The 25,516-nt window shown below is 43.9% G+C and overlaps 1 protein-coding gene across 8 annotated transcripts in view; it reads right to left on the bottom strand.

The window, feature by feature from the left end:
* Positions 1-25,516, bottom strand: part of PALM2AKAP2 (PALM2 and AKAP2 fusion) — a 564,113-nt gene that overhangs the window by 172,664 nt on the left and 365,933 nt on the right. For 6 of the 8 annotated variants that reach the window (XM_048223130.2, XM_048223131.2, XM_026506033.4 and 3 more), the window contains one exon: positions 16,750-17,445. The exons of the other annotated variants lie outside the window; for them this stretch is intronic. In XM_048223130.2, coding sequence (XP_048079087.1) covers positions 16,750-17,445 — 696 coding nt within the window. The remainder of the gene's footprint in view (positions 1-16,749; positions 17,446-25,516) is intronic. 8 annotated transcript variants of the gene reach the window in all.

Here is a 25,516-nt window from a genome sequence, read left to right as displayed (position 1 = left end):
GTAAGTTTCTGGTTGATTTTTAGCTATGTGTTCCAAAGAACTTACCTATTGCCTGAGCGGGTACATGCCTGAGCATGCACAGTATGCATGTTGTGCACTGCACAATTCTAAGGGCACTATTCACATCATACTCTATATGAATGGAGCCTTCTAGGATTCTGCAGTGTGCAACCTGAACAATCATACATGGTAGTCTTGCTGGGACATTCTAGTCCCATTCCCCACCAGCCAGAACTGGTATACCTCAGTAGTCTAATCCTTAATTAGCTGGTTACCCTCAGTCTGGTGTCTGCTTGCCTCTCACTTTCAAAAAGTAGGAAGCACCTACCTACCCATACTCTTGTACTATGAGGCACACAAACATGTTTTGACTATGCTCTGCTGTTAAACTTTCCTGGAACCCACTGATAGAAGTTTAGTCTCTCCTCTGGCCTGACAAGAAAAGACCATGGCTGTCAGCACAACACCAATATCTTCTCTTCTGACAAGGAGGGAGAACTAAAACAATAATTCCTTTTTTGCGGGTGGGGGTAGGCAAGGACACTTGTCCCATCTTTCCTTCTGAGTCTTGGAAGACAAGAGGTGGCATTAAATCTTGATTATGATTCTTGACCCAGAGTCTGGTAAAGTCAACTAATTTAGAGAGAAAAGATGCTGCTTTTAATCCATTTCTGGAAATAGAAAATGAGTCTTTCATCATAGGAACACAGAGGATGCACGTAAAGTCTTGGCCATGAAGAAGGGGGGCAGGAGGACAGAGGACAGAGGGGGCTGATAGCAATGGAGCTGAGGCAGAGACATGGGCAGTATAAGATGAAGGCACTTGAGCTTGGTCAAGCCTGATGATTATGACTTCACAAAATGTGGAGAGGAAAGGGCCTGTTCTAGATGCGTACCAGACAGCATGAGCAATGCTGGGGGTGAGGGTGGCCAGTGAGGGGCGGGGCTGGGCTCCTGAACTGAAAAGGAGACTATGTTAGGGACCAGTGGGAACTCACCTGTGGAGGAGAGGGGAGATGGAGGAGAAGGTGTTACATTTTAGTAAATTCTGACTTTCAGAGAGAAGAGTCTGATCTTAATTCTGGGAGGAACGAATAAAGCAGCAATTCTTTGTTCTTATGAAGTCGGGCACTGCCTTGGTGATGACTTGATGAGGCTTCTACACTGGCCATGAAGGCTTCGATACCCCGCCTTGGCCTCAGGAAATGACCTGAGAATTCCCATTTCTCCTCCCAGCATTCAGCTGGCGGAATTTTCTCCTGAGAGATGAAAAGACCTGAAACCAAACTATCTTCAGCTGAACTTCAGCCAACTGTCCCCATTCAGCTGGGAGCCTCTGTGACTAGCATTTTATCTACTGCTTCTAAAGCTCTTTGCATCAACACAAACACACTCATGCTTAGTTAACGATCGGTGGCATACTGCAAAGCATACAGACTAAGGAGCCCAAAGAGAGCTACGAAGGAGCGGAACTGATTTATTGATTTCGGATCCAGTTACACTGGACAATAAGCTATGGGGCACAAGGGAAGGAGCTTATATTTTGCCCAGAGCATCCATCGTCTAGGGAAGAGAAGCACGGTCGTTCTATGGCTCAAGTATTTAAGGTTCTTTTCGAGAAACCATCTAGAATAGATGAGTAGTGGTGTGTGTCTGCCACACTCACCTCCCGTGAGCCTCTAGGCGGGTATTTACCCACTCTCCAAGACTCTCAGGGTCAGGAAAGAGTGGGGCATGAAGATGTTAGGCATTAGCTCCTAATAACGCCAGTTGTTTTATATTTTAAAAAAGGAATCCGAACTCTTGTTTTCAACCATGGAGGACCACAAGTCTTAGAAAATCAGGTGTTCCCCCACTAGATTTTATATACAGGAAAATGGCCACCAGGTGTCTACTGGGCTTGGAAAGACCCTGAAGGAAGGCAGTGATAAGGGGTTTGCCCAAGGGCTCCTCAGAGTCAGGCCTGAGACACAGCAGACAGCTGATGTTTTGGTTCTGAACGGCCAAAGATTTCTGGACCTTTTAGGAAAAACACCCCTCAGCTTGATGTATTTTTCGTTTCTTTTTTCTTTTTCCCTCCCTCCCTCCCTTCCTTCCTTCCCTCCTTCCTTCTTTCTTAATTATAGAGAAAGACTCTTGATATTAACATCCACCTAGAATGTCACCCAGAACCACCTTAACAGTCATCTAGTAAAATTACTCATTTTATAGATGAGAAAGTTGGGGCCAAGAGAGGAAAAAGGACTCTTCTAAGTTATACAATCAGTGGCAGAACTAGGACAAAGTCCAGGCCATGGGTCCCTTCACACTAAAAAATGCTGAATCTATAATTTCATGTTTTCTTTGTTTTCAAAACAGACCCAAGAAATTAGCATTCAGTGGTTTGGTAGATAAAGAAGTATCATGTCCCACATTTTACAAACTGAACTGCTCAAACGAAGGAGAGAGAGAGAGAGAGAGCGCGCGCGAAATACACATTCAGAAATCTATGCTAGAGTGAGTCCCCTAGTTTTGTCTTATTTTTCTCTTGACCTGATTTCCCTCTATGTTCTTTTCTGCTGTGTCTTTTCTTATAAACTGCCTCAATCACTTTCCTTTTGTAAGGGGAAAGAAAGGAGAAAGGGAAAGCAGAAAGAAAAGTCTTTAGAATATTCCTAATAGAAGCCCTACAAAGTATTATTTTACAGAAGAGGAGACTGAGGTTTGGTGAATTGAAATCAATTGTCCAAGATTACCCAGCTGGCCAATGACAGACCCAGGATTTGACTTTGGTCCTGCTTCCAAAGCCTCCCTTTCTTCTTGGTTTTGTGAGTTGAGACAACGATTCCAGCCTGGACCTCTCCTGCCCACTCTGGGCTCCTCTGTGCTGTTGTCTCCAACTGAGCAGCCCCCATTAGAATCATTTGGAGCCATTTAATAAATGCCCCAGGCTTCACGCGCACCAATTAAATCGAGATCTCTGGGGTGGGGCCCTAGTATAATCCTATTTTTAAAGAAATGTTCCAGATTGTAATGTGCAGGAAGCAGGAAAGGAGAAGCAGAGACCTCCAGCATGGCACTTGGTGGGAGAACTCACGGGCCCTTTGAGAAGTCCAACTCACCCTGCAGGTGGGAGTGCATCTCACATGGACAATGGGCTCATTCAATAGAAAAGACTAGAGAAGAGAAGAATGAGGGAAATAGTGAAGAGAGAAGAAGAGGGAAGAGAAGAGAAAAGGAGAAGTTGAGATGTCCCTGAAGTTGAGACGGTTCTTCTTCCATTAAGATCTGCTTCATCTCTAGCGCCCAGAGTTTCACAGCTTGCATTGACTAAATCCCTGACTCTTTGAGAATTAACCAAGAAGTCTCCTGAGCCGCCTGAGTCAGCCCGCTAGAGCTCAGAAGGCATGCCGAACCGAAAGGCAGGAGTCCTGCACGCAGGAGCCAGCCCATCAGCTCCCCCTCTCTCTGGAAGCGCACATCTGAATCTGTAACTCTGCTCAAGTGAGAGAGAAGGAGCCCAATTAGATCTGGCCTCCATCAGTGAAAAACTGCTTACGCCAGAGACGGCTCGAGCTGGAACAGATGTTACTTTTGTTTGTTTAAATGATGGAGAGCCTTATGGAGACTTGAAGTTGGCTGCGGATGTATCCAATTCATTCCTTATGCAAGGCGCAGCGGGACAGGCACCTGGTGTGACAGAAAGAATCTGAAGTCCCGCCTGACTGGGGTGTGAATACCAGCTCTGTGCCTCTGCTCTTCCTTCCTGTGGCTTCAGCAAGTCACTTTGTATTTCTCACCCTGATCTTCGAAGTGGCAAACTGGGATTTTTAAGGGACTATAACGTGGTAAGAAGTGTTTCCAAAATTTTAGGGGTAAATGAACGTGGTACTAAATAACACTGAGCCACAGAGGGAAAGAGTTATTACCATTTTGGTTCTCTTTCATGCCATCTGGTTCTAGGAAAGAGATGGAGGTGTATTTCTGACAGCTTTCCAACCTGGCCATTCCCTCCTCTAATAATGAGAGAGCTGGTCTCAGGTAACTGTACGATTAGGCAGCCGTATGCAGCTGGGAATTAATAATGTTGATTTGCCTTTATTTTGACAGTCACTTTTTTTTTAAGTTTATCTTGTTTTTTTTTTTTGGTAATCTCTACACCCAGTGTGGGGCTTGAACTCACGACCCTGAGATCAAGAGTCACATGCTCTTCTGCTTGACCCAGCCAGGCACCCCTAGACAGTTACTTTATATGGCATGGGCTACCTATTTAAGGTAGGGCTACAAAGCTACATTTTAAGTAAATTTAAGTCAAAGAACTGGTTAAAAAAACAAATAACGGGGGCGCCTGGGTGGCACAGCGGTTAAGCGTCTGCCTTCGGCTCAGGGCGTGATCCCGGCGTTCTGGGATCGAGCCCCACATCACGCTCCTCCGCTGGGAGCCTGCCTCTTCCTCTCCCACTCCCCCTGCTTGTGTTCCCTCTCTCGCTGGCTGTCTCTGTCTCTATCGAATAAATAAATAAAATCTTAAAAAAAAAAACCCCAAGTAACGGTCCATAGATGATACATATACAGGATAAAAATAAAGTGGTGCCCAAAAGTCAAAGCTTAGGAAAAACCAAGTTAAGGTATGTGCCAGAATCTCGCACTGAGTCTCTGAGTGTAGTTAGGATTTGGGTGGAATTCAGGGAAAGAAACAACTGAACCTGTTTTGTACTCTGGTTTGCAACCACTCTCTAAGACACGGGATTTGAGCCCGCATATACTGATAGTGTGGATGGGACGAGTCCCACTGACCCCGGACTTCATCTCGCTTCCAGGTTGCCCTCCAGGCTGACCTAACAATCCTGACCTGAAAAGAGTAGGTCCACTGCTCATATTTTTAATTCTCAGTGATTTGGAAATGAAAAGAAAGTGAAGGAAATACAATTATCATCTTAAATTTGATTAGCCTCTAGTTAAAGTTAAAAAAAAAAAGAAAACACTAGATCGCGTTGATTTTTGATGACAAGCCAAGGGAGGAAAGATTCCCATTTCCTCTGTTCTCTGAATTGTCGATTGCTTTTCTTAATAAGATAAGGGAGTAAACATTAGAGAACATTTGTATTCCATGACCATATAACCTCAGGAGCATGACAAAAGACCATGAATTAGGAGAGGAGAGAATTTAAGTATATGTGAGATCTGCCTCGTATTTTCCCTAAGAAGAGATGTGAAGCCCCTGGAACTATTCGACTGTTGATTACAAAGTTTTTGTTTTTTTTTTCAGGAATGAAACTTTTTACCAAAAAGCATATGATACCACAAAGTTCTTAAAATATTACATTTTCATTTAACCTAAGGAAGACAGCGTAGGATAATCTACATACTATAAATTATTGTAGGAGAAGGATTTTTTTCCCTCTTGAGTTGTAAAAGAGCTCACCAGCCTTGGGATAATCTATCATTACACAAGTAGGTGGGTTTCCCTGTCAAAAAGCAAAGGCAGCAGATACTGAGATTGGTTTTCTGCCCACAGCCTGTTCAAAATTTTAAATGCTTCTGTCAGATCCAAATCCAAACATAGTACAAAGCCTTGTGCTTCCAAAAGAGTTCAGGAGATTTCATCTCTAGCCCTGGCTCAGCTATGATCTTGTTATGGGTAAGTCTCATCTCCCACCTGGGACTCACTTGACCCAACCATAAAATGGGTGGATTATGGTAGAATAGGGATGTCAACAGGGGCCAGGGAGGTGACATAAACAAAGGAAGCTGACCAGGAGTGAGATAATAGGAGGTGGTGGTGGTGATGGTGAATGAGAGTAGGGATCCTCTAAAGGGGATAGCCGCCATCAGCTCCAGGCAACTGTTAGCTAGGAAAACAATCGAAGGATAGCACAAGCCTCTTATCCCTGGTGCCTCTCTCACCTTTCATTTATTCCCTCTTAACATGCTTTTCCTCCCTGACCTTCCTGCCACCCTCTACCCCCAACCTTCTCAGAGTCTCCTAGACTTAAGCCCTCTGGGCCAAGTTTCTCAGCGATGCCCATGCCACCCTTGGCTCCTCTTGGCATTGGTCGTCAGTCCTACCCTGGAGGCTGGAGCCTGGGTATCCTGGGACACCTTGCCTCGGTTGTATGATTCTTTCCCATGGGCTTGATTTTGCCCTAAGTAGTTGGACACAACTCTGTGCTCTCCCAGAGAGTAAAGCTGTTCAGCACCAAGGCATGGGGCTCTGTGCATGGAGCTCTTTGCACACCCACACAGCTTGGAGCCTGGTGCCTTCCAGTGCTCCCAGGAGGAGGCATCAGAGAAAGATACCCTGAGTTTAAATGGCCTGACACCCTTCTCCAGGGAAGACCTGTGAGCCTGAGCCACAGGGCTGGTGTATACTTGTTTAATGTGTAAGCAAGAGTAGAAGAATGTCTAATATATAGTGGAAACTCGTGCAGAATAAATAATAGCTTTGAGACATTAAAAAAAAAGACAGAGTCTCTAAAATCTAGAGAAGCTGGAAATCCATCCTTTTAACATGAGAATTCTCTTATTATTTTTGGCAATGAATGAAAAGCTACTTGGAAGTACTATGCAGGCAAAATTTACATAGCCATAGGCCAAATTCAGCCTATGAATAGCCATTTTGTGATGTCTGAGCTTGATTTTCTCTTTGAGATCTGGTAGCCTGAACTCCTAAGTAGCAAATCTTGGCTTTTGTGTATTGTCCATGAAGTAGATGATCTGACACGGTTTGAGAAAAGCAGGAGAGGAGCTGGGGAGGTAGTGGTGCTGCAGAAGAGGTTACATAGCCTAGGTCCGAAGGCAGCTGCAACATGCCAGCACTGTTCCTCTTGGCTGTTTGCAACATGGGCGATTTAATCATTATATAGCAATCCTATCATCAACAACAACAAAACCACCTTAGCTGATTCAGAGAGGGACATGCCACTCCTAGAGTTTACAGAGTTGTTTGGGTAATTTTGTGAATCCTCTTCCTAAGTGGGGAAGGAAAAACGATCAAGCAGTAATGAACCGAGAAGAGAAGAGCAGATGATTCTACCCTCTGCTTTTCTTTTGGGATGGAAGTCTGCAGAGACACCTCCCAGCCTCCAGAGGGCGGTGATATTACAGAGCTTTTGCCTGAGTACGTAAAGGCGCAAAATAAGAAGTGGTGCCATTTTGTGGTTTGGTTTTGGTTTTTGTTTTTGCTTAGACAGCTCCATTCTCCAAATCTTCCTGTGTCCAGCCTTAGCTGCATCCTCACACCACTTTCATGACAGAGAGCCTTCTGTGTGGAAGTAAGTTAGAGCCGGGCTTGAAACCTGTCCTTCCCACCCCCACCCCAATTTGTAGCCCTGCTACATTGGGTGAGGTGCTTACTCTCTTAGTAACTCAGTTTCCTCACATAGAAAGGGGAACAATAGCAATGTCTCCCTCATCGGGTGGATGTAAGATCATAGGAAATCCTGCACACCCTAGGGAAATGTGTTGGTGGTACTGAACCATGTTCCCTTTCAAAGTTTTTATTTTCTTATCTAAATTCCTCCTGCTATATTTGGAGTTTTGGTCATATTTTGCCCTCTCTGATGGAAAACGATCCCCAATAGAATTATTAGATTGAACTCTGTGGGACTGTCAACATTCAACACTACTGATCTCTAAAATGTCAAGTTCATATGGTTCAATGTAAGACAAAAGCAGTCCCAAACCCAAAGAAGGGAAAAGTGGCTTCCATTTTTATGCTGGTTCTGAAACACACCAGAACAGCCTATACTCTTTACATTTGGGAAAGGTAAACACTTTGGTGGAGGGACAGACACTCTCATCACATGTAAACTAACATTTGTTATCCACTTCCCGCTTACCAAGTGCTTTGCGTAAATATAATTTCCTTGAACTCCACAACAACACTGGCAGTGGATATAAACACACAGTCTGTCGCTGTTAGTATGCCCTGGGTTATGGGATGTGTAATGTGCCCATGTGGTTCTGGCCCCCATGTGCACACCCTAAGGAGTATTTCAATTAACAAGGAGAGTAATATAAAGAAAGCCCTGCCTTCCCTGTATAGGATGGCTCAGGCAAAATGTAGTTCCACAGACATTTGGGTCACATGCTTAGATGCTTCGGGACCACCCAGTTCTCGTATCCCCAGCACTGCTGACAAGGATGAGATGTCTTTGAACTTCTTCAACTATCTATCGGTCGAAACTCTTGTTAATTTCACTTGGCACTTTGAGCTGTCTACAAGGTCCCTTCACGCTTTAAACGTTCACGTTAACTTCCATATATAAAGAGATGAAAAACAAAATCTACTATGAAACCCAAACAGATGAGAACTCCCCAACTGATTTCTTTTACTCCATATCCTCAAAGAAAACAAATTTCTATGACAGTTCTACAGGCGGTATCGCATCTGCCCTTTGTCCATTCTTTCATATAATACCTTTTCAATTTTTTATTGAGTACCTACTATGTGCCACGCCCCGTTGGAGGCCAGGGATTAGCCCACTACAAGCCTGAGGGCCAAATCCAGTCTACTGTCTGGTTTTTATAAATAAGGTTTATTGGAACACAGCCACCCTCTTTCATTTACGTGCAGTGCGTGGCCGCCTTCTGGCAGAGCTGAGGAGCTGGGACAGAAATCATCTGGCCTGCAAAGCCAAAATACTATCTGGCCATTTCCAGAAACAGTGTGTTGAACCTACTCTAGATAGAGAAGATACAGTGGTAAATAAGAATAACCAAGTCCCCAAGTGTCTTCAGACGCTCCTGTTTCTAAGACTGCAGTGGAGGAAACGCCTACTGCCTAGGGGGCAGCCCAAGCCTGACCCACGGGATCACCGTCCATGCCACTGCTACGGAGCGTGCAAGGAACGAGAAAAAGGACGACAGGTGTGGAGACAGATGTGCAAGCACAGGTGAGAGAGAGGAAGTGCTGGGAAAGTGGATTAGTGTGGAAACCAGCTGGAACAGGCAGGCCACAGGGATGTCCCCTGCGGAGCCCCCAAGCCCGCAGTCGGGCCAGGAACCACATGTATCAGAATCACCTGGAGACATTATTAAAGACGCAGGTGAGCAGGCCCCACCCGGGAACCTGAACGTGGGTTCCAGAGGTGTGACTGAGCTTCCACCTTCTGAGCGGGTTACCCCACGTGATTCTGAGGCACGCTCCGGTTTGAAAGGCCCTGTATTAGGGTTTGGGGTTAGCGAGCGGTCGAAGGCGCTCCCGAGGCGGTCTGGCCTGAGCTCCACTCGTGGCAGGTGGGAAGGGGAAAGAACCGGAGCACAGGCACACGGAGGCGGATGCAGTGAAAAGGCCGTTTATTGTCTATTAATACTGTACAGAGGAACAGAGAGAAGCTACAAGTACAGCATTGGCTGTCACTGGCAGTGTTATTTCTGAAGTCAGTTTTTGTTTTGTTTTTCATCTGAAGGAAACAGAACAGTCAAAGTACACTTCAGGTTACAAAGTACAGCAGCTAGCCCAGCAAGTCTAATTCAGAGTCAGCACGACAGGCTCCCACCCCACCCCCCAACCAACCACAGAAATGGAAATATTTACAGAGATGTCACTCACCCCGAGTGAGCCGCTAAAGCTGAAAATTCCATCAACAACCTACATTCACTGAAAAGCTGCATCAGACACAACATTTTCTGGAACCCCTGTGTGATTTTAACTCTGCTAAGTCAGGAGCTTGAGAGGAGGAAAGAATGTTCCAGAACCCCTCAAAGGACAGACCTCTTTCTGCTCGCCAGAATAGGAGATCACAGAATTGGAGTTGGAGCCGCACAACTGAACGGTTCAGATCAGGCATTGCCTGGTGGCTTCTCTGTACGGAAAGACTGGTTGCAGAACCAAGGACCTGGATTGGATGCCTCCCTGCCCGCCTCATCTCAACACTGGGAGGCTCCCGCGGTGATAAAAGATGGAGCGTATCAGCTCTCCCTTAGCACCTTGGGGCAGTTGCGTAGCTCTTTCATTTTGAGAGCCGTCTCCGTGACACTGATGTCATAGCTGGGCTTGAGGGATTCTAGTCATGATGGAATCGAAATGATTTGCATGGGAACTGGAGGGGTTACTTTTCTTCAGTTGGAGAGAATGCTTATGACCTTGTGTTGTTGGAAAAGGCTCTTGGTCTTTTAGGGTCATAGAAAAAGGGCCCATCTGGGGCGAGGACGCTGCCTGGGAAGAGAGTCTAACAGGAGTGGTGAGCAGACTCTGAGGCTTACGCTGCTCTGTCCGTCAGACAGAGGAACAGGTGTGGGTGAAGATCTTTATGAAACAGAGTTTGATTGCAGTGGGAGCTTGGCAGAAAATTGGGGGAAAAAATCCAAGAACTCTAAAAATTCAGAATCTCATTAATGGATAGAGAAAGACAATTCTTTTCTGTCTACTTAACTCTAAAAATGTGGTGCAGCCCCATTGGTATTTCAAGGCCAAAGATGCCTCCTCAGTTTTATATTGTTGGTTTATACATTTATGTATAAACAGTAGAAGGCCAGAGGCTTCTGACTCACCATTTTACCCATATCATTTATACTATAGTGAGTAGTCCCTTAACCTCCAATGCAGTGATTAGTCCTTAAATATGTGAAATAGTTGGACTTTGATCATTGCTGGGGTGGGCTTACATTTCAAATGGCTATCCCCTTCCAAAACATCATTATTTATCATTAAAGTGTAGCCCAGAGAGCTGTCAAGCCATACAACATGGTTTATCTAATGACAGGCATAGAAAGCTTGATCTTACAACCTAGGTCTGTTTGGAAACACTGGATTTCATGCAGTGCAGGCACATGGGCAGGCCACAGGACCTTTGATCATGCCTCTCAAGGTCTGGGCTTGTGCTACAGAACTCACCAGAAAGTTACCTTAATGGAATGGAGAAATAACTCAATCAAGGGTGTTTTCAAACTCAAGCTTCATAATGCATATAGATTTCATTATAAAAATATCATTCCTTAAAAAAATACATAAATGTAAAATATTCCATTTCTAATCGCCACTCCTTACTCCCACCCCTATGTACTCATCTTAGACTATCATGAATGGGCACACCTCTCAGTTATGGCTCAATCACACCATTTGAGTCCATCCCTCTTGCTTTTTCAAGTTATGCCACTTGTGCTTAAAAATATGCTCCCAGACCCAGAGAGGGGGTCCACAAGTTCCCCCCCTCACTGTGAGAAGGACTGCGGAAGACGGTATGCCCCCTGTGGTCTGCCCAGGAATGTCAGAGCGTGATATTCAGACCCAGACGAGAACACAGGAACATGCTTGGTTGATAGATGGGCACAAAGTCCAAGCTATGTCCACTTTATTCCCTCTGGGCCTGACCTGCAAGGTTCTGCCTCAAGGCTCCTGTGATGAAATTCAGAGCTCTGAAGAGGGCTGGGTAGGGGCGGGGAAGAGAATGTTGTGTTAATACAGCTTTGGAATACAACCTGCGGTTTTGTTTTTGTTTTTTTTTTATAAAGGACAGAAAAGAAGAACATAAACAGCAATGCTAAGGCAAACTTTCAAACGGCACATCAGAACTCTGTTTTGTCGTTCGTCTTGTTCACAGGACAAGGCAGGTACATTCTGTAAACACACACACCATACAGTACATTAACCATAGGAAAATAAAAAGAAAGCCACCCTGTAATTCTTTTCTTTCTGTATTTCTGTTCTTTCACTCCAGAAGGACTGCCTGAAGTCTAGGGAGAATTTTATGGTTCATGACATATACTTTTCTTTTGATAAAAATGCAGTGACTTGCAAAGAAGAGCCCCCCGTTGACTAGGAAGAGGCATTATGGGGAGAAGATGACCATTTACATTTCAACCTATAGAAACTTAGAAAAGAGTCACGAAATATAAAAAAGTTATTAATTTTCAGGAAACATTTTGGCTCCTGCTTAGTAAAAGAGAGCATTGAAAAATTGGTTTTTTGTTTTTTGGTTTTTTACAAAAGTTAAGGCTGTCCAGATCTTTGATGCAGAAAGTCTGCAATCCCCAAAATTACATCTTGTATTTTCAAGTTGAAAGCAAGGTTTCAGGCTATGGTCCTGACCTTACGTTAGACTGGAGCGGAGAGGGGAAGCAGAGGCCTACTTCAGTCATATAAAAATTAAGGGGGGTGGATGAGGCTGGTCTAAGGATCCCCAGGGAAATTGCCCTTTGAAACTTTCAGGATGTAATCTTTATTTTTTTCTACATTCAAATAATAAGTATGTTGGGTTTTGTTAAAATGGGCATTTTATCATGGAGTTCGCTGAAGCTATGAAAATACAGACACATAATTGCATTGTGCTCCTCACAAAAGCCTGACTTTTCTTTGTCCTGAGAAAATGCAGGCCAGTTTTCCTGATAAGACCAGAAGGCTGTACAATGAAAGTCAACTGGCAGCAAGAATCAAAGATCTCATCTTGCTGGTTTCTTGGAGTTGTTTTGTGATATGTACCATAACTCTGTTTACCTGCTGGGTTGGACTGTCCAACAGGACAAAGGATATTTGCTGGTTCTAGCCTCATCAGTGGAATTCTAGATACCTTGATACATGGTAAATTGAGGAGCTTCTAAAAGATTGCATATTTACAAAGTTTCAAAACTTCTTTGTTGTTTCCATAACTGGAGGTGCATGTTGCAAAACTTAAAACTGCTTGCCTTGGAATGGTTTTCACTGTAAACAAAGTAACCCTTTGGGAGATGAGACTATTCCCACAAGGAATGGGCCCTTTGGTGAGCTGAACTCCCCCGTGGGTCCAGTGACAAAGAGAGATGGCTGAGCTTCTAGATTTTTGGCAAGAACGATGACAAAAAGTCCTCTGTGAATACTTTGTCTATGTTCACGTGTTTTAAATTGACAGGCCTAATGCTTTTTAAAAAGGAAGAGCTGGTTTAGTGGTTCGATTTTTGCCTCTGTCACCATATTCCTTCCCTCCTCTTTTGCTATCCATTGGTTCCCTGGCCTTTGATAAATGGTCATTTCAAGGGCGTTCTGTGGTCCCTTGAAATGAAAATCTGCCGGAAGCGAAGAGAAATGAGTTGTGTTTGCACTTGGCCTGAACGTTTTGCTCCACAGAGGATACTGTACCTCAGTGTTTCCCCCTTTTATAAAAAACTTGACCCTAACCAAAATAAAACATTCTACTTGTATGTAGGAAAAAACACATTTATGACCAGGAAGTAAAATGGAGTTGGTGGGAATTTAAAGCTGATACGTGTATATTAGCAGTTCAAAAAGGAGTCAAATCAAATGAACTCTAGAATTTGAGTTTCCTGAAAGTCTTTGAATATTTTCAGGTTGCTCAGGAGGCTTCAGGAAACCAGGCTTTGGGTTTGACCAGAAGGGAATTCCCTTGCTCCTCATCCTCTCTACCCCCAGTATTAACTGACATCGCTGGACATTGTCAAATCAGTTGTAGAGACAACTAATTTTGCTTATAGAAGGAATTAATAGAATTAAGGGCAAAAGAGGTACAAGGTAAAAAAAAAAAATTCCCCTTAGTCTGTCCTATTGCACATCAGAGAGAACAAAGGCGAGGATAAACAAGTCATCGAGATTTGTCAGGCTATGTAAGGTTAAACTTCACCATTTTAACCATTAAAAGAACTTCAATTCAATGCCACTGAAAATCTATCTATAACAAATGAAGTACCCCTTCTTTCCCTCTTTCTCTTCTTTCCATTTAAAGGGGAACTGGTTATATAATTTTAGAAGATAATCCAACTAACCACTGGCTCAAAAACCGTGGTTTTGCAGCTTCGTTACTGGTTCTCTCATTAGTCAGGTTATGGAAGTCAATACCCTGTGTCTTTGGAGGTTGTGATACCGTCCATAATAAAGTTTGTACAGAGAGAATAATGGCAGGGAAGGCAGAAAGTTCTCATTCACGACACTGAGGATATTTTCATTACGTAGTTACTTGTTGCTGTAGGTGAGATGATAGGTCTCATCCTAGAAAAGTACTGGCTGAGCCTAAATCCTCTATTTTGATAGGAAAATGATGCACGATAAGCAAATATTTGTCATATTCAAACAAACCATTTACTATGGCCACGTATCATTTTAATAAAGGTAACATGTCTTACTTTAAACCATTAAATGATAAGCTTTCAGAGTAAAATTATCATAAAGAGACCTCTAATTCATATAATTTGCTAATCCCTATAATAATAACTGATGAAAGAAAGTGCACATTATCATTGGTCTTTCAGATCTGTTGTGTAGCGTTGCGGTGAGAGGGGCAGGTCAGTTTCTTCACGACGAACTAGCTCACTAGGGAAGGACACGGGTAGGTCGTTTCTGGGAATTATCTGTCCTCGAAGATTCTGTTTATCAAACAGCAAGCTCAAGGGTTCTACATTCTACCATTTCACTCACTAACTGTGCTTTTAAAAACTCCTATTGAATAATTTTAATCCGCAAGTGAGTAAAAAAAGATAAGTTACGGTAAACTTTTAGATTGTTTCTGTATTAAATAATTAAAATAATAGATTGTCCAAACATTGAAACTGTTTTCATTTGCTACGTAAATAGGTTTATCTGGCATGTCATTCTCTTCAACATTTAAATGAAGCCTAAGTGACCACTGACCGAGGAGCGAGACGAGCGTGAAGCTGAGTGGGGAGATTTCTAGGCAGCAGGACCAGTTCAGTCATATAAATGATGTTATTATTATTAACATATTATTGTTAAATAACCAGATGTTATTCCAAGATAAGACAGCAGCTTTATCCAACTGCAGCTGCTTTGGTGAACCTGAGATTACTTAGAGGGAATCCCCTCTCCTATTCAAAAGCAAGCCATTGATGGAATCATCTCAGGAGGCAGAATTTAGCTCCTTTATTTGTCCCTTCTTCATTTTTTTTGCTTACCTATTGGTGATAAAATGACCTAATTTGTGCTCGTTGAAATGTAATTACTTGAGAGAAATTAACTTTGAACAAAAAAATATCATTTCCCCCCCTTTCCATTTGGAAAAAAATATAAGCTCAAGTCAACAAATTTAAAGTAATAACAGTTAGATTTAACACCGAGAAACCAATTAAGGATAAATTTAGTTGGTTCCATAAAGAAATTCTCTCAAGGCTACCTTCTATTTTTCTTGTCTGCTTTCCGCAGAGGTTAGACTTGAGGGAGCATGACTTATTGTATGTTTTTAAAAACTATGTTCCGTGGAACATAGATACATTTTGTGAATGATTCACAACAGTGCTATGACTATCTGGGCAAATAACTTCAAGTTAAGAGATCTGTTATTAAAACCAGTTAAAATGTTACATCTTTATTTTATTACTGTATTATTATTTTACTCTATTGCTTCCCTTTGGTTTTACTACACATGTGGCTGTTTGCTTTGGGAGAATGCTAAGAATTGATTTAAAGAATGGTTCATTGTATTCTAGATTAAAAAAAAAAAAAGCACAACTATTCCTTGATGTTCTGAAATCTCCATAAGTTTTGGAAACATGCCTTAAGAAGTTAGCTCAGCTCTGTGCCACTCAGTCGGTACTTGTGGAAGGAGTTTAAGTACTTAACGTGGAGAAGACAGGTCTTTCTTACACATTTTTTACATTTTCAAGCTTATTCTGAAGGGTGGGTAACCCTACATGGTGACGTGATGGGAACCATTCTCTTTCTCATGGGGGACAGAAAGAAAAGAGTCCAGAAGTAAGGCTCTGTAATGAAGCGGGTAGGGGAGATGGACAGGTAAATTCAGTTCCAGCACCGTCCATCCACAATGAAGTGGAAGCTTGGCAGCAACCATGATAGGTCAGAAAGACTGTTCTAGAAATATGGTCACTGCAGAGATACTCCTCAAAATGATCCCTTCGTTGAAAATAGATTAACATGATCAGAAAATATCCGTGAAAAAGAAAACAATATAAAAATTTACATTTTTTTTTTCTGAGAGAATAGAAGCAAGGCTCATGGATATGCCTAAGTTTAGAGATTACTACGAATGCTCAAAACAATGTTTGTTTCATGTCCTTAGAAAATTAAAAATGGTGCTTCGTATATAAAGGGTCCACCAGTTAAGCCGCAGAAAGAGACAGCTGCTGATGGGCAGGTGACGGAATCAGTCCCTACATTTCAGCTGTGACAAGCACTGGGTTCCTTTTCTTTCCCATCAACTTCATTGCAGTTTTAACAGAAGGAAAGCCATATTTGCACAATACTGTAATCCGTAAGCTTATGTAAGGCAGCAAAAAGCATCACCCTAGATTGAACAGACTAAGTAAGGTCCACTTTTGGCCACACTAGCAACCAGCTAGAGCCCACAGCATTTTGCCACACAAGATATGAAAGCAAAGATCCACAGCAAGGGAGGCAAGTGGGAAGTCAGCGACGTGGTGACGTGTGACTACGTTATAGGAACACGCTACAACATGAAAGCCCCGGTGCCGTGGGTTCAATTCCAGTCAAGTGAGTTAAGGCTACTATGGAACTGGCTGATGTGAAGAGTCCATTCCAATCGAGCAGTAAGAAATTGATTCATTCTTGAAGACACAAGGAAAGGTTTAGAGGAAAAGCAAGTTCTCGGAGAGAGTGAAGCACACACATGCACGTTGTCTCTCAGGTGAGGAAACCGGAGAAAAATGAGAGGGGGGGAAAATAAGAGAGACCCAAGCAATCCAACTGCAAGGCAAGGCAGGTGTTTGCTTCCAGTTCACAGTATTGCAGTTAGTGGTACAGTGAGGTCTACGAAGTGGTGCCGAGCACAGAGGCTGCCCAGAAGAAAAGGGAAGAAAGAAGTGGTCACATGACAACACAGCATTGACAGCGCTTTTTCTTTTGGGTACCTGGGGCTGGCTCTGTGGCCAGGCTCTCTTCCTTCCCTTCTGGGGATGAGGGCTCTGTGGTGTCTGAGACCAGCCTCCCGGACACGAGCTCGGCTGCATTGCCATCGATGGTGGACACGTCCGTCACGGTCTTCTCCCTCAATGACTTCTCATCGTCTTCATCAATGAGGACCAATTCCGCCTTGATGGTTTCATCATAGCCTAGCACCTTCTTAGTCTCCTCTTCATCCTCGATATTTTGGTAGCCCATGAAAATCATGGTGACTGGCTGATCCAAGTTGGCCTCGGGCCCTTCGGTGCTGGGGGCTTGGGGCTGCTGCCCTGGGGTCCCGGAAGAAGGATCTTTCCTAGACTTATGTACCATTTCTAACTTGGCTTCTTTGCAGAGCATGTGTTCCTTCGGGTGGCTGAGGCTCCCGTCCGCGATCACAGTTCTTTCTGACACGTGCCCTCCTCTGAAGCTCGATTGTCCCGCCTTCTGAATAAGCGCTTCTACGTCCTTTGAGCTTAACTTGTGCACTCCATTTTCTACCACAGTGCCTCCCGAGCGCACCTCATACACTACTTTGGTACCGTCATCATAGACTTTGACTCCTCTCTGATGGACCCCCTCTGGGCCAATGGTGGATGCAGAGAGAATCTTGGTCTCTCCTGTTTGTTTGTCTTTCTCCACATTAATTTCCATGGCGTACACAGCTTGAATGAAAACAAGAGAAAGGAAGTGCATGTTACAACAAAAAAAGCCAGTGAATGGTTAATTGCCAAACAGACAAAAAAAAAAGGTTCTGTGCCCTTTCTAGTCTAACTGCCGAGCATCTTGAGTGTTAGAGTGAGTGCACAGTGTGGACAGAGGTGGTTACGTATGTGTTGTAACACAGCAGCTTAATGCACTGGGAAGCCAGATGTACACAGTCACCATATGTCTCAGTGGCACTTAACACTTTCAAGGAAGATCTGCTAACAGAAGACCGCAAGTGGCTGTGTAGACCAGTGTAAATACAGGGAGGCTGAGAACATGCAAGTTTATTTTGACTGACAGCTTACCCTAGGCTTATAGACAGTTTTAAAGGTCCTGGCTAGGAAGTATTATAATTCCAAATTCTTAAATTTTTTTTTAACTCTTTCACCAAGTGTTCTACTGTTTTTTTTCTGCATTTCCTTTTATTGTGAATGGGGAATATGCAAAGGATTTTGCAGGTGGGACATGGCTATCCTCCACTGTACTGTAAACTAGGCTGTTTACAGGAACTGAAGTTACAAAAGCAGTCAGGTCACAGGCTCTGAGAGTACTTCAATCACTGAGCTGGGTTTCTGAAACAAGAACTAGAAAAAGAACAAGACGGAGGTAGCAGCGTCCCATGGCACTGGAATTTGAGGACGATGATCTGAGAAGGCCTCTTTCTTCAGCCATGCACATAGTGCCGAGTCCTCGTGATTCTGCCCCACACCGTCTTTCTCCTCTGTCACCTTCTCTCTCTTCCACTGCCATTACTCAACCTGAGACACTATTTCCGCTTCCCTAGATTGTGGTAAGGGCTTCCCACCAGCTCCCCCCGTCCAAACTAGCCCTCTCCAACTCATCCCGAATCCTGCTGCCAATCTGGGATTCCTAAGGACCTGCTCTTCCCTGTACTGTAGTCTTGTGTGACACTCCATCCTTTCCAATCTGTTACCTCCGAGGCTCCCTGTGAGGCACACATTCTGGATGCTGGGACGCCAAGCACTGGTCCAGGAAGCCAGCTGTCCCCAGGCACGCTTTCCCTGGATGACCCATGGATTACTTCAATCTTCACAGCTTCAACACTGAACTCACCTTCTCTAAAAACTCCTCCATAGTCTTCTTAGTTTTAAATAATACCAGTACCACATAGTCTCTCAAGTGAGAAGCCTCAGAATCACACCTGATTTGTCCTTTTCTTCCTAATTTCTTCCACAGCCAAACAACTGTAGTGAGTCACTAATTCCATTTCAGACCTCTCCCCATGCACCTTGTCCCCACTGCCTCTACCACCACTGCCTTGGGCCAGGCCCCCCTCTGCTCTCCGCACAACCGCTTTGCCCCAGTTCTTCCTGCCACTTCTCAGAGCAAGGGGCAAACGTAGCCCCAGGCTTGTTTTTAAAATATTATAAAAAGGAAATGGAAGCAAGGAATCAAGGAAGGGCGGGCAGGCAATTTAAGAAAGAGGAAAGGAAAAAAGAAAAAAAACCCAAATAGGTGACAGAGACCATATGTGGTCCGTGATGTCTGAAATATTTACAATCAGGCCATTTATAGAAAAAGTCTGCCGACCCTGCTAGCCTGTGCTCCATCCCGCTCATAGCACCTTCTTCACAAACCCTACGTGGGTTCCTTGTGTCTGTATAGGATAAACACCGAACTTCTTAGGTTGGCATATAATCCTCTCGGGAATTTGTCTGCAACTTCCTTTCTAGGCTTGTCCCTCAGCCCCTTTCGTTCCATGTACACTCCAACCATAGCAAACGTCGTTCGCATTATTTCCAGAACTCAGCACCCTTCCCTGCCTGGTGTCTCCCTGCCTAGCCTGCTTTTCCCACGGGAACATCTCTGGTTATCATTGCCTTTGAGCCCCTACCTCTTTCTGAATAATTTACACCCTCCCCAACTCTGTTAAGAAGATCGAAATGATCTTTTCAACTGCTTCCCTTTTCTCTGGCACAAATGACACCATCCCACACCTAAACGTTTCCTGTTTTTAAAATTCCCTTCTCGTGAACTGGCCTTCTTTTGAGACTTTCTATCCATCCAAATATGACCTATCCATCAATGCCCAGTCAGCTGTCGCCCCACTTCCAGAAGGTTTCCTTGACCCTTCCATCTCTAAGTCTTCTCTCTCTTCTTAAGGCTCTCTGAACACGTCTAAACCTTTCTGCAGGCACGTGACACTTTCCACTCAGTAGTATACTTATTTGTGGGAATGTCCTATTAGTTCCACGAATCTGTAGGATCGCTAAAGGTTGATTTTTTGCCTGACATCTCTCTACGATTTCCCCTCCCCACCAGCACCTACCTTAGAGCCTTTTGTATACACGGTGCCTGATACACAAAGACCTGTGAAACAAATACTACTAATCGAAAAGTCTACTTCAGTTGCCTTAATCTAGTCGCAAAGACTTGGTATTACATGACACCAATGAAATGTACACACAGTAATTAATGTTTGAACTGGTTAGAAAAACAGCAATGATACTATTCCATCTGCTTGGGTAACAAGATACAGTCTGTTCACAGTTCACACTTCACCAAAAAGATTGTGAAGCCAGATCCAGTGCTTGATTTTCCTCATGTCCGTTTTGAAAGTTTCATTTATTCAGCACAAAGATCTTGAGTTTCCTTCAGTGACACAGTGAGAGGCCAACCGATATTTGTCATGGAAGTACATGGGCTCACACAAGGATGGTGACGTCAAGAGAAATATTTGTCTCGGTTATTTCCTCATTTCCCACCAAGTGTGTCACCAGAGAAATAGCAGAGGCATTTAAAATTGTACATGGACTCCAAAGCCCGTTCTTTAAATATTACACTTACATTAAAAAAGCACAGATTTGGGTTAAAATATTAGGTCCTATCACTATTAAAATACTCACGGGACATATTTATAAATAAGGATGATACTAATGATTGCCAGTTACAGGTATAATAACTAATCACCCCCCAAGCATCCAGTAATATGAGAACAAAATGACACATTGATCTGTAATCAATACAGACTATGAACAAAGCACTTCTAGTTTTAGATCCATAGGTGACTGGGGACAAGTGATTAACATGGGAATCTTTACAGATGTCCTCCTTCTTCTTCTGCTCACCAATGAGAATGCTGTCATTGTTGGTCCAGTTTTCCTCTCTCCACCATCCTAAACCCCAACCCTCATTTTGTCTTTGCCTGTTCCCAGAATCAGAAACAAGACAGAAAGGAGGATGAGGAGGAGTCCTGTGCCAGAACAGCCGAGTAGATGCACAGAAAAGAGTTGAGAAACAAGGAGTCTAGGAAGAGAGACCGTAAAAGCTGCGTGGGATATGGGTAGAGAGAGAGTATTTTTGTGGTGGTGGCGGGGACATGGGGAGTAAAGAAAAGGAAATGTGAGAAGTGCTTCTGGGTGGGGATATGAATTGGAGTCCTTTTAATATCCTTGGGGAAAAGTAGGTAAAGAACAGATTTCCTTTTTAATGTTTCATTTTTTTGTTTTTGTTTTTGTATGGGATTTTAAACCGTATTTTGTTAAATGCGACATGGCTCTGGGACTGAACCACATGTGTCATGGTTTCATTAGGGTGACATATTAGTATTTATATTTACATATTGTACACTGTTCTTTCAATATTTCTAGAATATGAGAGTAGAACATCTTAAGACATTTTGCTAATAAAATAAGCCTAAATATGTTATGCCATAAAATATAACATCCATCCATATTTTTTCCAAGATAAAACAAGGCTTCAAAGGAAACAGATTTTTAGCAGATTTCGTCAGGGATGCTCTGTCTGCATCCACTCTCCTCTCTAGGAAGGGGTACTTAAGCGAACACTCTGAGAAGCTCTTGCTTAACACGCAGGCAGTATTTAGACTCCGTGGAAACACATATGAGAAGGTTATCAGACATTCAGAAACCCACACAGGAGGTGCGAACATTTATCTTAAACATGCTGTTTACGAATAAGCATTTTTATTTTGCTCTAGTTCTCAGCCAATAATATTTCAAATGTGAAGCACGGTGGACACGAACCAGTAGGAAAACGAGACTTACATTTTAAATTCGGCATTTTATTTTTGATGCGTGCACACCATTAAAAAAACTCTCCTGCTTTTTACTGCTGCCAAGTAGTGTTTACCAAAGGCCTCTCACTTAACGTCATGCTCTCGTGTCTAACCACAAAAAATATTCCCTGCTCTTCCCTTCTCTTCCCGGAAGCTTCCCCTTGCCACACGGGATACTCTATAATCTGTGTACTAATGAGGGGCCCGTGCTCAGCTTACTGAAAAAAGGTGAGGAAGGGGTGCTGCTGAGGAGAGGGGGCTTTCTGGGAAGCCCCTGGAAGAGATTTTGAGAGAGCCCCATGGACATACAGGAAGGTATGTGGAGAAAAGCTCTGTGAAATTTCCTCCACTGAGGAAATTTCTGGAGGCAGAGAGGAAAGAAAGGAGGCAGTCTGATGGAAGTCCCAATGACAGGATAACAAAACTGGAAGTATATTTTTACAAAAGGATATATTTAATGACTGATTTCCCAACATGACATACAGATGACAGTAAGGTGGGAATGTATAAAGCATTTTTGCTATTCTTTCCAAGAACCTAGACAGGGGAGGAGATGTTCATGATGTGAATGAAGACTAAGAACCAACATGGTAAGTTTCTGCAAAAGGGTACAAATGAATGACGGAATTGGCGCTCTGATGCTGGGCCTCTGTGTTTGGTTTACTAGCTCCCTGCTCCCCTAGAGCCCTCTGGCCAATAAGGAGAACCTTTAAAGAAACAAGAGGCAGTCTAATGGGGATTGATGATCCTAGGCTCTAGGTTCTGAAAACACCCAGGTGGGGATGAGACTGGGAGGCCCCTAGGACAGCTACTTGCCGAAAAACCAGGTGAGGGCAGGAGGTGAAGTTACTGGCGGCTGGCACCCTGCAGAGCCCAGACACGTGGGCCTGAGCAGCAGAGAACGCTCGACGCCGGTTCAAGCTTATTGCCACGGCTCTAGGTACTCTCTTGTTCCCTGTCCCCTTCAGCTTCGGTAGAGAGAAGGCAGCTATATGACAGGCTCTAAGGGGCCGAGGGAAGAGGAAACAAGAGCACCTCACACAAGTGAGGGGCAGGGTGACCAACCACGTGATTCCCTTCTAGAATCCAGTCAAGAGCAGACCAAACAAGGCACTGCATTCCGTGAGGACGGAAAATTCAATCATGTTACACCCCTTGGCTCCGGCTTCCATCAGCTCACTTGCTTTGACTCACTGTGATCAGTGCCAGGAGCTGTAAGGCTGAAGGTCCACATGTAAAATATAAAATGACACAGGCCACTGTCAGCTGTCAGTACGATGGGAGGTGTCAGGGAGAGGGGGGAAGACGGTGGGTCTGAATTCCTATCCAGATGACACCCCATCTTTGGATCTTGCTCTTCCCACTGGTACGAAGGTACACCTTTGATACCTTCTGGTGCTGTGCACAGCCTGGGTGGCTCGTGACCCAGTGACGTATAAAGTACATGAGGAGGGCAGAAGACAGCGCGAACATGACTGTCACCCAGAAGTGAGACTACTGCCATACAACGAACATCCAGTAGCTGACATCACACCTGGAATGTGGAAGAGAAAGAACGCACATGCTTGGCTTATTCAATGAACTGTTTCCCCTTGGCCGTATGGGCACGCATATACATAAATGCTCACACCTTCTCTTGAGGATGGAAATACAAACTTGGCGGCTGTGATGGCCATCACAAAGCAAGGGAGGAGATCAATTCAGAGTGGATCTTCCCTCTCTTCCCAGCAGTGAGGCAATCTCTAACTTCAAAAACCAGTCATCACAAATTTCTTGGAATAATTGTTTTCTCAGGACACCTGAGCACTAACAGAACTAAGTATGCAAAACTGTGACGTCATGGCTAACAAGAGCAAAAGCCAATTTCCCAAATCGGATTTTGCCTCCACCTTCTTGGTCAAGAAGGACAGTTTTCGGTCTGAAAAGTGCCAGAAAGAATATTACTAAGAGGGAAGTGAAGCCCGGATGAGTGGAGAAGATCGGAAAATAATGAAGCACCCAGGGATATAAACGCTCTCAGGGCTTTGGACCCAGGAATCGGCTCCCTTATTGATAAATTTGTCTCAAGAATCTTGTTCACTGGGAAAGGTGCTAGAAGAAGACACCTGAAGCTCTGATTTTAAAAAATGAGAAGGAAGGAGTTACATAAACTACGTAGAAGTCACTCGACATCTTGGCTGGCTAACTTCTAAAGCTCATTTTCAAAGAACAGAGACCACTAGAAAGCAGGAAGGATGCATCAGGCAGAAGGTGTACAGATGAATTCCATTTTCTTTTTGTTCAAGTTTTTCAGGCAATTTAGGCAAAGCCAGAGATACAGCACATCTGGATCATCACCAAGTCCCTTATATTCCTCGGGTGTCAAGACAATTGCCAGAACTTGCTACTTATTAAATGACCATGTCCCCCAGGTACCTGTTTAGGGTTCTCAAGGGCCAGGAGACCCCAAACGTGTGTCACACGCCTCTGACTTTGGTTCCAACTGTGCAATGTTTTCACCAATGAAATGATGAAAAAGAATGGAAGCTTGCTTTTCAGATCTGAGATGATACTAAATTGAGAAGAAAAGCGAGGCTGTGAGGTGCTACAGTCAATAGCTATAAAAATCCCAACAATAGAGAAGAGAGTTTTCTATTTTCAAAACTGTGAAACCCTTTATTCAGATGGAAATCTGATGCAGAAATACAATAGATAAATCCGAGGACAGAGGAGCTGCCGTGTCTGAAATGGGAGAGAACACCTGAGCCCTGACTACCAAATCCCCTTACACCATTCCCCGCCCCACCTTTCACAGATGCTCCTCGGTGACCCCATGGGGCCCTGACACTTACAAGGAACAATCTATCAAGAAGCAATTCAACAGTCACATCAAGTCTACAAAGGGCAGAAAGGCGCATAGCTCATTCTTACTTCTGCCTTTTGGGATGAAGTAAAGAATTTTGTAGGTTCTCCAAACAGGTGAAGCAGTATGTGCCCGAGTAGGGAAAACAGACTACATGTTTCAGTGGAAATGATTCTGGAACAATGACTACACTGGATCTAGGGAATGAGGCTGAGCAGTGGCATATGTCAAATGGCTCTGAGGCTTTACTTTAGAACCTGAAGCTGAAAGGCCATGGAGCCAGCAGAGTGAGTCACATGGTCGGCGGATTCTCGCTCTGCTCTAGGGGGAGATCAGCCCATCCCAGAGTGTGCGGAGCAGCTCTGAGCACCGCACTTCACGGAGACAAGAGACAAAGTGGGGAGTGTTCAGTTAAGAGGGACAAGGATGGCAGAGGGTGTCTCAAAGGAATCTTACTATTTCGGGACAGCTGAAGACTGGGGCTGTAGGTGTTAAGGGGATGCAGAGCAGGGATCTGGGAAAGACCAAAAATGACAGTCATTTTCAAATAGTTAAAGTGAAGTCAACTGAAGGTTTGTTCCAAGCAGCTCCAGAGGGCAGAATAAGGACTCATGGGTGGAAGATGGAGGCAGACATCAGAGGAAGGAATTCCCAATGGTCAGTACCAACTAGACAGTGTGGGCCTCCTGGAGGGACATGAAACTCCAATCACAGAGGTGTGTGACTGTGGCCTGGGGACCTGTTTGCAGGGCTGCTAAAGCCTGGCTTCATGTTTGATCACAATAGATGCCTCCTAATTCTAAAAGCAAGGATGCTTAATAAATTCCCATTTATATAGAATCCTAACCCACCCAAACTCCAAACAACCAGAATATTTGTCATAATACTGAATAATAACAAGTGACATTTATTGAAATGGCCCTAAGGAGCTCCTGGGTGGCTGAGTTGGTTAAGCATCTGACTCTTGATTTCAGCTCGGGTCATGATCTCAGGGTCCCGGAATTGAGCCGCGCATCAGGCTCCACGCTCAGCACGGAGTCTGCTTGTCCGTCTCCCTCTGCTCCTCCTCCCACGCACTCTCTCTCTTTCAAATAAATAAATAAAATCTTTAAAAAAATAAAAAATAACATGGCCCTGAGATTGTGCA

Source organism: Ursus arctos, unplaced genomic scaffold (genome assembly GCF_023065955.2).
Source record: "Ursus arctos isolate Adak ecotype North America unplaced genomic scaffold, UrsArc2.0 scaffold_18, whole genome shotgun sequence".
Taxonomy (NCBI): domain Eukaryota; kingdom Metazoa; phylum Chordata; class Mammalia; order Carnivora; family Ursidae; genus Ursus; species Ursus arctos.
This window is presented reverse-complemented; position numbering and strand designations above follow the sequence as displayed.